We start from the raw sequence: 14,784 nt of genomic DNA, 5'->3' as shown, positions 1-14,784 counted from the left end.
ATTTCTTGAGAATAAAAATAATATCTTTTCAACCTACAATCTTTTCCCTCAAGATGTTTATAGTAGGGGAGATTAAAAACAAGTAAAGAAAAAGGTAAAATGTGATTAAGTGGCAGCTAGGTGGCATAGTGGATAAAGCATCGGCCCTGGATTCAGGAGGATCTGAGTTCAAGTCTGGCCTCAGACACTTGGCACTTACTAGTTGTGTCACCCTGGGCAAGTCACTTAACCCTCATTGCCCTGCAAAAAAAAAAAAAAATGTGATTAAGGCAAAGGAAAAATTCTATTTCTTCATTTTTTTTCGGGGGGAGGGGCAGGGCAATGATGGTTAAGTGACTTGCCCAGGGTCATATAGCTAGTAAGTGCCCAGTTTCTGAGGTCGGATTTGAATTCAGGGCTGGTGTTTTATCCACTGTACCACCTACCTGCCCAAATTCTACGTCTTATATAAAGATTTGAGGATGGAATGCTATATGGGAAAATTTTATGGAAAAGATAGTACTTGATCTGGGAATAGAATGGAAAGGAAGACTTTGGCAGGTGGTGATATAGGAAGAAGTGTAGTCATGGAAGATGGCCTACACATATATAGAGAGGATAGAGGGAACAAAATGAGATCAGGAAACTACTAGTACTGCAGCTAGATTATGGAGTGTATGAAGGGAAAGAATGTGTGTATGGGAGTTAGAATGATAAAGTCTATTATGGGATGATAGGAATATTGAATGGAGTTAGGGATTTGGAACAAGGAGTACTTGAATTCAAATCCAGTCTTGGACATTTACTAGGTATGTGATCCTAGGCAAGACACTTTACCTCTCAGACTCAGTTTCCCCTTGTGTAAAAGTAATAACAGCACCTATCTCACAGGATTGTTGTGAGGGTCAAATGAAATGATATATGCAAAGTGGTTTTTAAATCTGAAAAAACAGTAAATATTGCTTATTGTTATCATTATCATTCTTATCATCATCACTGTTAAAGATGTAAAGCCCAGAAGGATCCACAGAGAATATCTACTCTAACCCTCTTATTTTGCAGCTGAGGAAACTGTGACCCAGGGAGTTTGAATGATTTACCCAAGGTTACACAGTTTAGAGCCAAATTTTATATATTTTGTCCTTTAAGCAACCAGGGCATACAGTATTGATAATTTTCTAGGGTAGAGGAGAGGAATGTATGATTTTTAGAGTCTTAAGCATTTGATTTTGTGTTCTATAACTTCAAATACTTTTTTAATCTATCAGCTTTATTATATCTCATATTTCAGGCATTTTGAAAGCCTTCTGAAATTTTGGAAGCCTTCCATCATCCCCTGTCTTTTCCATTTGTTTGAAGCTTTATTAGAGAAGGCTCATCACTAAGGCACTGACTCAGTATAAGCATGGTGACCAGCTAGATATTCCAAACCAATAATTAGTGATCTATCAAATAATATTTTGTGGTTTTTATTAGCAATTCATCAGAATATTTGAAGAATAGGTATGACACATGGAATAAGATAATTTGGAATTAGATCTTCCTTCAAAAATCTGAGACATTTGGTTGCTATAAGTATAATTAATATTCACTGTGATGGAGTTTCTTTTGTATGGGACATCCCAGTGAACAACATAACAGATTTGATCTGAGAAGGCATTTGTCAGCAGCTGAAGCCAAGACAGACTCTAAATACTCCTTCTCTTGGCTTAAAATTATTTAGAAGTCCAATGCCAGTACATAAGATTGCAAAAAGTACAGTAGATTGTATGCAAATTTGTTAAAATAAAAGAGATGAACAAGTTTGAATGAAAGCAGGAAAAGCTGATTAAATTTCTGCACTTCATGCAATCCTCCTAGCATTGTAGAGCAAATTTCTTAGAATCTTTTGACTCATTTGACTACTTTTATATGAAAGTTTTGCAAATACTCAATTTTCCAAGACAAATTCCTCCATTATTTAACTACTTTAGGATTGCTTACAGAATTTTCCTTCCATAAACCCTAGTCGTGGTATGCTTGTGACCTTGGGGTCCAGAAGGGCTTGTCAGCAGAGCACAAGCCCTGGCAGATCCAATAGAGCTAGAAAGGCTTTGAGTAAAGAGTTAGTGATGTCTGTCACCTGATGATCAACCAAGCCAAAAGGATCATCACTACAAGACTGGTCTCTAGGCAATTAACTTTTTTTAGCCATAGTAACTAATAAAGTCTTCTAAGTAAAAGGATTGAGAGAAATTATGTTAAGAAGTTCAGAGAAATAGTACAGTTAAGTAATATTCCTTTCTGTTTTCTTTGTTTTCCTTTTTGACTTACAGGCAACCTGGATATTTGGGCCATAACTGTAGAAGAAAGAGCAAAGCATGATCAGCAGTTCCATAGTCTCAAGCCAATATCTGGCTTTATTACTGGTAGTTGTATACAATATTTTTTTGTTTTGTTTTGTTTTTTGATGATATGTGTGTTTGTGAAAAAAAAAATTTATTTAAAGCTCTGGAATACAACAATTTCCAATTCACTAAGTCATTTTGCTTGACTTTTCTCTGCCCTCGATTCAAAACACATTTATTCATTGATTTCTATGCATTAGATACCATTACTACAAAGTTACTATCTAGTTGAGCATAAAATATGTGAATACAAATAACTGATGAAAGGGACAATATAATAAATACAGAGTTAGATGGGTTGGAGCAAATTCAGACTTGAGGGTGAAGTATGAACAAATACAAAGAAATAAAGATAGTATAAACATGAGGAACGGCCTATACTTTAGAGTAAGTAGTATAGCATAGTATAGAATATGGAATGTGGAGCAGTTTAGATAGTGTGGAGCCAAATTATTTAGGATCTTAAATGCTAGGATCAAGAATTATATTTTTTTCAATATGCTCAATGGGAGCCCCTTAAATATTTTGCGTAGATGAATGAGAACAATGAAAGCAATGGAATGATGTATTAGAGTAGGCATATGCTAATTGGGAGGCCATTTCAATTGTCCAAAGTAGGAAACAATGAATTTTGTTTCAGGGAGACTTGAAAGATAAAGCTGAGTGTTGTAGAAGTAGAATCAGCAGGACTGGGCATCTAATTTGATTTGGTGGGAAAGGGGAAAAGTCAGATATCACTTAGATTTTGAACGTGGGGATTTGGAAGATGGTGGTGCAAGCAGCAGAAATAGAGAAGGTAGAGGGAACAGAAAGTTTTTCAGGGAAGAGAAATTTAGCTTTGGATAAGAGGAGTTTTAAGATCCTGACACAGCATTTATGTTTGAATGGATCTGTATAACTGGGAATGTTATACATTCTGTCCCTCAGATGTGCTGTGCATCTTGTTTCACTGTTCCTTGGAGTGCACTTTTCATTTCATCACATAATGAATTAACACCTATCCTTTAAAGTCCAATTCAAATACTATTTCTACCCCATGAAGTCCTCATTACAACCTTCTCTCCCAGACCTAATATAGCATTTTATTTTGAAGCACTTTAATGTACATATCATATAATGTGTAGTAAAACCATTTTTAGTTGTGTATTCCTCCCATACCAGATCATAAATTTCATGGAGAACAGGAACTATGTCATAGGTCAATTTTGTGTCTCCATCAGCATCTTGTATATTATTGCACATAAACAATTTATGTTTGAATGAATAAATTTTGTTTGTTTTTTGGGGGGGGGGGTGGTTTGCAGGGCAATGAGGGTTAAGTGACTTGCCCAGGGTCACACAGCTAGTAAGTGTCAAGTGTCTGAGGCTGGATTTGAACTCGGGTCCTCCTGAATCCAGGTCTGGTGCTCTATCTACTGCGCCACCTAGCTGCCCCTGAATGAATAAATTAATGAATGTTCAGACAAAACTCTAAGGAGAGATTGGGGTGGGTAAGATCTGAGAGTCATATACTTAGAATCCTAATTGAAGTCATGGGGATGGATATGCTACAAACCAAGGGTATGTAAAAAGAGAAATGGAGTAGGGACAAAAACTTGGGTGTCAAGCACACCTACACTGAGTGGGAGAAGATGAGAGAGGAGATAGAAGGGAGTGGGCATTGAAGTTGAAGAAGAACCATAAGAGTATAGTATAACCAAAGTGGATGGGGAGGCTATCAAGCAGGAGGTGTAGTTAATTGTGTCAGCAGAGAGGTCAAGGAATACAACTATAGTAAAAAGTCCAATGGCTTTGATTATTAATTCCTAACCTGTATAACAGTGTTTCAAGAGAGGAATGGGGATCAAAGCAAATTTAAAAGGGTTTGAAAAATGAGTGGGTGAAAAAAAGAAAAGAAAAATGAGTGGGTGCTGAGTCAGTGGAAGCAGTGAGTATAGACCTTTCTTTCTAGGAGTTTGGCTGTGAAACTAGGAGTAGAAAGAGTAAAGCAAAGGGGGTTTTTTGGGGTTCATTTTGGTGGGGGTTTTTGCTTACCTGTCTTTTTGTTTCACAGTGCTCAGACATGAGATTTCTTGTAGGCTAATCCTGATATTCCAGTAGAGAGGAAGTAGAAGATACATGAGAGAGAATACTGAGGGATCAGGGTCTTTCAAGTAAAGGGTTTGAAGGAACAGGTAGAAGGATCAGCCTTAGCAAAGAGAAGGGCTATTTCTTAACTAGAGAAGTTAAGATGGGTGACAACATTGAGAGGTGTAGAGGAGAGGAATGAGTATATTTGTACCAGATGTCTTCTATTTTCTTAGTAATAAGGAGATGAGGATATTTGCTGAGAGGGAGAGGGAAAGGGTAAAGTAGAAGATCTAAGGAAAGACGTTTTCAAATATTTGTTACATAGAATGTGATGGGAGTAGGTAAAAGATTAAAAAGATTGCAATTGTTGAAATGGCTGGCCGTTGGGTCAAGACTGAGTAAGACTGGGAAGTTGGATTAGAACACAACTAATAGACTTGGAGAACAGGGGGGCTCAGGGGAAGGAAGTCATAAGTGCAAAAATAAGCACTTGAACTTTTTTATTCAACATTTTTGTCTGAACAAGAAGTTCAACATTTTGAAGTTGAAATCTAATCACCCTTGTAGTGGTTGAAGTGGAATGAGATGTAAATCGTAGGAGTTGAGTGTTTGTTTCCTTCTGAGCTTTTTGGCTTACCTTTTCCATGGTGCATATTACTGATAGGGATTGATAATTTCTTTTTATTATTTATATAACTTTGCTATTCTGCTTAAATTTCCCAACTTTGTACCTTTGAGCTTTTGTTCTTTGTACCTTTAATTTACATTTATTATTTGAACACTCCATAGAAGTTGGCTTAATGAGAATGGAGCGGATTAATTATTAGAGTTTTTCATTATGCTGGATATCTAGTGATTCACTATGCTAAATATTATAATTATTTACTACCCTAGAAGATTTTGCTACATCAACAAGTGCCCTAAACTTTAAGTATTTAGTATTGAGATTGGAGAAAAATATCATCTTTTTTTCTTTGTCTCTATTTATCTGTTTTTCTGTGTCTCTCTGTTTATCAATTTTGATAGCTTTCTGTTTTTCATCATATTCACTCCCTAATATTTCTTATCCCTGTCTCTTCCCTAGAGTCATCTTTTGTAAGAAAGAGTAAAAAAAATTAAGTGAAATTTCATAATTGATTTGAATTGTAATTCTTATTATTAGGGATTTGGAGCAATTCTAAATGTGGAAAATAGTTTATAATTCTTTTTTCTCAGAACTATTTGTTCATATTTCTGACTACCTAGCTATTAGGGAATGGCTATTATATTTGTGTTATTACTCTATATATCTTAGATATTTGATTTTTATTGGAAATATGATGCAAATTTTTTCTCCCCAGTTGACAGTTTCCCTATTCTCCGTGTTGCACTGCTCTTCTTAATGCAAAAGCCTTTCAATTTCATGCAATCGATTAAGTTTACCTTTTGTGTTCTCTTCTATCCTTTGAGTGGTTAAGAATTTTCTCTTTAGTTATAAGTGTACCTCATAAGGTAAGTCAGTATATTTTCTTTTAACTGTTTTATTATGTAATCTTTTATATTTTAGTTGAACATCTACTTGAAGTTTTTGGGCTATGTTGCATAAGTTGCTGGTCTGAACTTATTTTTTGCTAGACTTTTCCAGTTTTTCCATGAATTCCTGTTTATGTGTCAGGGTTTATTTGGAAATACTATTTTTTACAGAGAAAGTATGTATCAAGTCTCAATTTTCTCAGGCTCAAAAACTAAACAAAAGGCAAAAGGAAGCCCATTTGTTTTGTTCTTCTCTACACAGATATTAAATGGTAAATTATCTTTAACAATGAATTAGCTAGTATTATTGAGTACAGACAGACCTCGGAGATATTGCAGGTGTGATTATAGACCACCACAATAAAGCAAATATCACAGTACAACAAATCACACCAACCTTATGATTTCCTAGTGTTTATAAAGGTTATGTTTACATTATGCTATAGTCTAATGTGTACAATAATGTTATGTCTAAAAACCCAGTCTCTATACCTAAATTAAAAATATTGTATAGGGGCAGCTAGGTGGCACAGTGGATAGAGCACTGGCCCTGGAGTCAGGAGTACCTGAGTTCAAATCTGGCCTCAGACACTTAACACTTACTAGCTGTGTGACCCCAGGCAAGTCACTTAACCCCAATTGCCTCACTAAAAAAAAAAAAAAAGATATATTGTATTGCTAAAAAATGCTAACTATCATCCGGGCCTTCAGTGAGTTATAATCTTTTTTGTTGGAGGGCCTTGCCTCTATGTTGATGGCTACTAACTGACCAGGGTGGTGGTTGCTGAAGGGTGGGACAACATTGGGATTTTCTTAAAATAAAACAACAGTGAAGTTTGCCATATTGCTTGACTCTTCCTTTCACAAAAGATTTCTCTTTGGCATGCGATGCTGTTTGATAGCATTTTACCCACAGTAGAACTTCTTTTAAAATTGAAGTCAGGGGCAGCTAGGTGGCACAGTGGATAGAGGACCATCCCTGGAGTCAGGAGGACCTGAGTTCAAATCTGGCCTTAGACACTTGACACTTACTAGCTGTGTGACCCTGGGCAAGTCACTTAACCCCAATTGCCTCACCAAAAAAAAAAAAAAAAAATTGGAGTCAGTCCTGTCAAACTCTGCCACTGCTTTATCAACTAAGTTTTTGTAATATTCTTCAATGTTGTTGTGTCTTGTCCTATAGGGAAGCCTGAGGAGAGGGAGAGAGATGGGGGAGCAGTCAGAATACACATTACATTTATTAAATTCCCCATCGTATATGGGTGTGGTTTGTGACTCCCCAAAACAATTACAATAGTACCATCAGAGATCACTTATCACAGTATAACAATAATGATGAAAAAGTTTGAAATATTGCAAGAATTACCAAAATGTGACCCAGAAACGGATGTGAGCATTTGCTATTAGAAAAATGGCACCAAGAGGTTTGATTGACACAAGGTTGCCAGAAACCTTCAATTTGTTAAAAAATAAATAAAAACACACATACACAAACCCACCATAATATTGGTGAAGTGCAATAAATCAAGCTATGCCTGTATGAAATCTGCTTGATTTTTACTTTGATCTTCTATTCTGGAGACAATAAGTTCAGTCTTTTTTTTTTTTAATTTTTTAGTGAGGCAATTGGGGTTAAGTGACTTGCCCAGGGTCACACAGCTAGTAAGTGTGTGTTAATTGTCTGAGGCCGGATTTGAACTCAGGTACTCCTGACTCCAGGGCCGGTGCTCTATCCATTGTGCCACCTAGCTGCCCCAAGTTCAGTCTTTATAAGGATTTCAGCATCTTTCTTAAATTTGCATTTCTATTTTGGATAGTTTTACTTTAATTGGTTTCTGATTTCTTTAATTTCTTTTGAAACAGTTTTCCTTTAATTTACAGGTGATCAAGCCAGAAACTTTTTTTTCCAATCTGGGTTACCTCAACCTGTTTTAGCACAGATATGGTAAGTTGAAAATGTATGCTGATATATGTCAAAAAAAGTTTTTGGTTTTTTTCTCTTTTTGTTTTTGGTGATATTTACATCATATGTTCCATATAGGAAGTTAGGACCATGCTGGAGAATAGAAGTCATCATTCCTTAAACCAAAATTCAGTCAAATATCCTATGTCTTAAAATTCATGTTTAAAAGTCATTTTTAAGAGTAAAGGAACTGCCTTCTCTTCTTAACCTATATGTTGAAAAAGTTCTGTATAGCTTGGAGCCAATTTCTTTGGAAAAAATAATAAATGGCTCATATTGTTGTCTTTTGCAGGAATGAGTCATTTTGAAACGAGTCTTCCAGATAGCTGAGGGCTTTTTAAGTACCAAAGTGTTTATCCTTAATTGAACTACTTTGGATAAAAATCTTTCGAAGAAGTAATTAACTCTCTAGTTATATGGTCTCATTGTAACATAATCTGAATTTAGAAATGGCTTTTGTAACGATTGGAATAACGCCACCTGCTGGATACTTACTGTAGAAGAGTTCTGCCCATGAAGGGAAGGTCTTTGAGGGCAAGACCAGGAGTCTTTTCTTCAGGAGTCAGGAAGTGACGCGGACTGGTGGGAGGAGGAAGGAAGAGACTGGCGCTCGGTCTGGCTCTCTTTCCTCTGGACTCTGGCGGAGAAGGGAGCTAGAAATGCGCTCTCCCTTTAATAGATAGGAATCTAGACCTTTCTCTCTCTCTTTACCAAATTCTTATTCTCCTTAATAAATGCTTAAAAGTCTAACTCTTGCTAAAGTTTATAATTTATTGGCGACCACTCATTAAATATTTTAGACAGACTAGCTAGAATTTTAGCCCTTAACACTTTTCTTTGAGAGGCGGTAAGTAATGCAGTATATGTTAGCATGAGCCTAGACTAGGAATCAAGAGGCCTGAATTCTGGGGAGACAGTGTGGAACATGGGAAAGAGCAGAGGCTCTGGGATCAGAGGATCAGAATCAGAGCTTCCTTCTAAAGATGCTCATGATCTGTGTGACCTTGAGAACTCACGTTCCCTACACCTTGGTTCTTTCCTTAGTAAAATGAGGTGTTTGGATGAGATGCTTTCTGAGGTCCCTTCTAACCTTGATCTGTGGATCCCCTCTGCAGTCCTGGTTATTGTTCTGCTTCTGCTAACCCTGCTGACTAGCTATATAACCTTGGACAAGTTATTTAACTTCTCTGTCCCTTGGCTTTCTGATTTATTTCTACAATAAATCACTCATGTCTTATTTTCTCTCAAGATTCAGGGGTTGTATTAGCATTTTCACTATGTAAGCTTAGCAAAATGTAGCCAATTACATAATATTTTAGTTCCACTAGCATTCTTAACTGGAATAGTTTGTGTTTTATGCAGATGTGTTACTGAATTAACATAGAGATTAAGAAAGTTAAGTGTTTTGCCTGAACTCAAACGTAGTTTTCTCCTTTATATAGTTAAAAGTAGTGCATGTAGTTTCACCAGAGCACCAGCGTAAATCCCTTGCTGCTAGAAATAACATTCTGTGAACCAAGGTCAGATAGAGGACAGTACGTCAGCATGCAAGCAAAATAATTTGAGCAGGATTAGCTGTTTCCTCACTCAGAAAATGTGAAATATTTTAAACTTGAAAATATATTTTGGGGCCTCGAAAATATCTTAGTTTATTGCTTTCTTCCATGAACAATACTTTTCTTATTTAGTTGCAGAATTCCAAGCTAACAACGTAGTATTAATGACATTTCAGATTAACATGAAAAATATAATAATCCACGAACATTTTCTTACAGAACTGAATACTTGAGGTCAGATTTATATATACTTTTAAAAGTTCCTAAGGGATTTTACCTTACATTTAATTTAAATGCAGAAAACATCATTGTCGGTTACATTTTGAGACCTCTTCTCTATTTTGTATTGTGGGCAGATCTTTCCCAACATTGAAGGTTATTTCAGTGGTTTCCCTTAGTAATCCAAAAACATTACATTTTTTTGAAAGAAAAAAGAAAATGGTTGTAATTTAATACTCACACAGGTACTTGAAATGCTACAATGTTCAACTTTCCCAAATGTTTATAGGAATATTCTCAGGATTCTTCTTAAGAAAAAGTGTTAGGAAAGAAAAAAATTTCTAGTCCTGTACAGTTGGGGTTTGTTCTGTTTTGATTTTTGCAATTCTTTTAAAACAAAACAAAACACGAGTGAGTCACTCAGAATCTTCTATGAATTCCCATGTGCCTATTTCCCAGCCTTTTAAAACTGGTTGTTTTTTTTTTTTTTTTTTGCCAAGCTAATCAGATTCCAAGAAGTGGTAGTTGGAAGCTTAAATACTGGTGATGCTAATGAGTCTTTCAAATCTTTGTTGCTTAGCCAAGCTTCTTCACAGCACCCATTCTTGCAGTACTTGAATCCTATTATTCCCCTGATGCTCTGGCATGATCTCCTGTGGATTAGTCATTGTCTTAATAAAATCCAGGATCTCTTATCTTGAGCAAAAAGGAAGTAGAAATAGCCATATACCAAGTAGACCCCACCCTTTTGGGGGGGGGGGATGCAGGGCAATGAGGGTTAAGTGACTTGCCCAGGGTCACACAGCTAGTAAGTATCAAGTGTCTGAGGTCAGATTTTAACTCAGGTCATCCTGAATCCAGGGCCAGTGCTTTTATCCACTGTACCACCTAGCTGCGCCCCCCCCCCCCCCCCCCCCGCCCCCAGGTAGCCCTTTCTAAGCAACTCACCTTTCTTAGTGTTACAAGATAGTGGTGAGATTTAATTTTTGTTTATGCTCCTTCAGTTTTAGGGAAAATGATAATCACTGGGAATATCATATTTGTGATTCTGTTGTCCCAGTTTTTAAATCTGAACTTCAAATTTGACTTTTCATGCTGGACTCTTATTGTGGCAAAATGCCTGGCTTGCTCTTGTTCTTGATAAACATTAACTTTGATAAGTTAACTGTAATCATAATGCCAAGAGAAGTCTATGCAATTGAATTTTTTTCTTTTAGGTAATATGTATGTTGTTTTGACATTTTCGGATCTAAAATATTCCTTTTCATTGGTATTTTTATTGCTTTTAGTGCCAGCAGTAATAGCAGCTTATATTATTTGTAACATTTTACTTTTACAAAGAAATCAACATAGATTTTCTCATTCGAGGCTCACAGTGAGCCCAGGCACAAATAATCCAAGTGGTTTTATCTCTGTTCTGAGGAAATTGAGGCTCAGAAAGTTTTAAGTTACTTGTCCAAGGCGACATAACTACCAAGTGGCAGAGCTGAGGCTCCAATCCAGGTTTTCTCCTTAGAAATCCATGTTCCTCTGAGGTATGTGTGTTTTTTATGTTGTAAGTAAAATGTTTCAAATAGATTTATTTTTGATGACTAGTAGGGCCAAAAAATACCAAATCTGAATGAGTAATCCTATTAAAAACACAAATGTTTTACATAGTTAGATCATGAATGTTTTGAGTTTTTCATTTTACAGGGTGTCCTAAATATCTTAGTAAAGAGTAAAACTGCACTAAGACTTTTGGGACACCCTGTATAATGTAGTTTCCAATTGTGGAAACTAGTGACAACCACTGTACTGTTTTCTCAATCTCTGCAGGTGCTCCCTTTTGTTCCTTAGTCTTTGAAAAAAAAGGATATTTTATATGAAACCCCATTTTCTTGCTGTACTTGGACAATTTATGTTATAGTAGCATTTGCAACAGCATAGTTGCTGTGTTGTTAAGACACAAAAGCCTAAAGTCTAAAGAGAAGTTAACTGCACTAGCTGTGGGAGCTTCAACTTGTCATTTAAAAAGTAGTGTCCCTGTGGTGAGGTTTGCAGAACCCTGCAGGGAGTTTGTACAGTTTTTGCTAAATTTCTCTAGGATACATTGACTATATTTAAGTTCTTTGTAATGCCTAAAGTACAAATTCTTATAGTTGGACTGATGTGTTGTTTTTTGTTTTTACTTTTAGTTTAAAAAAAAATTTTGAAAAATGATGATAAAATAACAATATTCAAAGGTTGTATATTTTAACATTTTGTAAACACAACTTAATCAAGAAGAGTTAAAATTAGTTTTTTAAAAAAGTGACATTTACAGTACTACAGATTGAAATAAGCCATTTCTAAGTTAACTAATGAATGACATTGGATTTTACAATTTGGAGGTTTGGGGTACTTTGCCAAGTGTTAAGGGATTTGGGGGTTCTGTTGTTAGTGCTTTAAAAAGATTCTTTAAGGTTATAGTTCTTAAAAAGGTTCATGGCATTAAATTGCAGGGCACTAGCTGATATGAACAATGATGGGAGAATGGATCAGATAGAATTTTCTATAGCAATGAAACTTATCAAACTGAAGCTACAAGGTTATCAGCTTCCCGCTGCACTTCCTCCTGTCATGAAACAGCAACCTGTTGCTATTTCTGGTGCACCCACATTTGGTAAGTGTGAAGATGGCTTAATTTTTAATTTATTTCTGTTTTTAAAAAAATGTTTTGAAACAAAAAGTATATCCTTGTTTTCTCTTGAATGTAGTATGGTCATTCAGGGGATATTTTATCTGCTCTTGAAAAAAATGGTTCTATCATGGGTAGTGTCACAAGCAATTCAAAAGTATATTCATACTATAACAAAAACAAATACATTTGTAGAGAAGGAGCTTTCTTTTGATATGACTTTCATAGATGTCTGTTTATTTCATTGAACTCTTGACCTTCATATGTCATGCACTCCCTTTTTACTTCTTATTCTGTAGCATCTTTAATCCTCCTGATGATCATACTAGCACCTCTGATAATTGAAGCATTGTAGGAATACCATATTTTATGATTTGCAGGTTCATGCTAGTTTGCAACATATTTGCTTTTATTCTTTGTTTTTTAAAGTTTATTATTTATTTTTAACATTCTTTTCTTTTTAAAATTTCGAGTTCCAAATTCCCTCCCACCTCTTTCCCCATCAACTGAGAAAGCAAGCAAGATGATATTAATTATACATATGAAATCATGCAAAACATTTCCATATCAGCCATCTTTCCAAAAAAAGTGAGAAAAATAAAGAAAGTGAAAAAAATTATACTTCTTTTTGCACTCATTTCATCAATTCTCTCTCTGGAGTTATATAGCATCTTTTTCATCATGAGCCCTTTGGAATTGTCTTAGACTATTGAATTAATTTGAGTAGCCAAGTGTTTCACAGTTGATCATCATTACATTGCTTTTACTGTACACAACGTTTTCCTGGTTCTTTTGACTTCACTTTGCATTCATACAGGGCTTGTTATATTTTTATGAGCATCCCCTCAATTTCTAATTCTTTGACACCACAAAAAGAGCTATAGGTATTTTTGTACTTTTCCTTTTTCATTGATCTCTTTATGATATAGACTTACTTGGTGGTGGTATTGCTGAGTCAAAGAGTATGCACAGTTTTTTAGCCCTTTGGATCTAGTTCCAAATTGTTCTCCAGAATGGTTGGACTGGTTCACCACTCCTCTAACAGTTTATTAGAATATCTATTTTCCCCTTTTCCCTTCCAGCATTTGTCATTTCTGATATATATGAGATGGTACCTCAGAGTTGTTTTAATTTTCATTTCTCTAATCCATAGTGATTTAGAGCATTTTTTCGTGACTATAGATAACTTTGATTTCTTCTTCAGAAAACTGCCCATTTTTATCCTTTGACTGTTTATCAGTTGGGGAATGGCTTATTATTATAAATTTGACTCAGTTCTATATACAACATATATTTGAGAAATGAGGCCTTTATCTTTTTTTAAACATATTTCCATATTAGTCATGTTGTAAGAGAAATCAGAACAAAAGAAAAAACACACAAGATAGGATAAATAAGAACAATAACAAAAAAGCAACAACAGTAGAGAAAGTAGTATACTTCAATCTGCATTCAGATTCCATAGTGCTTTTTCTGAGTATGGAGAGCATTTTCCACCATAAGTCTTTTGGCATTGTTTTGCTGAGAATAGTTAAGTCTATCACAGTTGATTATCACACAGTGTTGTTGATACTGTGTACAATGTTCTCTTGGTTCTACTGAACTGAGGTCTTTATCAAAGACACTGTCTCCTTTGCCTTCCCAGCATATCATATTCCAAGCCCCTACTCCTTTAACATAGAAGTTGCTAAATCTTGTGTGATCCCGACAATGGCTCCACAATATTTGAGTAATTTCTTTCTGTTTGCTGGAAGCATTTTTTCTTTGACCTGAGAGCCCTGGAATTTGGCTATGACATTCTTGGGAGTTTTCTTTTTGGGATTTCGTTCAGGAGGTAATTGATGGATTCTTTCATTTTCTATTTTAATTACTAAGTAATGCTATTGATGATTTTTAGGTACTTTCTTTGATCAAGACTTTCAGGCTGTCCAATAATTCTCAAATTATCTCTCCTTGATCTATTTTCCAGGTTAGTTGTTTTTCAGTTAGATATTTTACATTTTCTTTTACTTAATTTTATTGCTTCTTGATGTCTCATGTCATCATTAGCTTCTAGGTGTCCAAGATCTAATTTTTGAGGAATTATTTTCTCCAATGAGCCTTTGTACTTTATTTTCCATTTGGCTAATTCTACATTTTTAAGGAGTTCTTTTCTTCATGAATTTTTTTGTGCCTCTTTTATTAGGGCAATTCTATTTTTTTAAGGTGTTATTTATGTGTATGCATATCTTTTTATTAAGCTTGTTAATTCTATTTTTTTTTTTGTGGGGCAATGGGGGTTAAGTGACTTGCCCAGGGTCACACAGCTGGTAAGTGTCAAGTGTCCAAGGCCGGATTTGAACTCAGGTACTCCTGAATCCTGGGCCTGTGCTTTATCCACTGCGCCACCTAGCCGCCCCCGTTAATTCTATTTTCATAAATTTTTTTGTATCACTCTCA

The 14,784-nt window shown here is 35.5% G+C and overlaps 1 protein-coding gene across 5 annotated transcripts in view; it reads left to right on the top strand.

The window, feature by feature from the left end:
• The window catches only part of ITSN1 (intersectin 1), a 300,395-nt gene that overhangs the window by 58,341 nt on the left and 227,270 nt on the right, over positions 1 to 14,784 (top strand). For all 5 annotated transcript variants that reach the window (XM_043990543.1, XM_043990544.1, XM_043990542.1 and 2 more), the window contains exons 3-5: positions 2,295 to 2,387; positions 7,830 to 7,893; positions 12,170 to 12,330. In XM_043990543.1, the coding sequence (XP_043846478.1) occupies positions 2,295 to 2,387; positions 7,830 to 7,893; positions 12,170 to 12,330 (318 nt within the window). The remainder of the gene's footprint in view (positions 1 to 2,294; positions 2,388 to 7,829; positions 7,894 to 12,169; positions 12,331 to 14,784) is intronic.

This window comes from Dromiciops gliroides, chromosome 3, assembly GCF_019393635.1.
Source record: "Dromiciops gliroides isolate mDroGli1 chromosome 3, mDroGli1.pri, whole genome shotgun sequence".
Classification (NCBI taxonomy): domain Eukaryota; kingdom Metazoa; phylum Chordata; class Mammalia; order Microbiotheria; family Microbiotheriidae; genus Dromiciops; species Dromiciops gliroides.
This window is presented reverse-complemented; position numbering and strand designations above follow the sequence as displayed.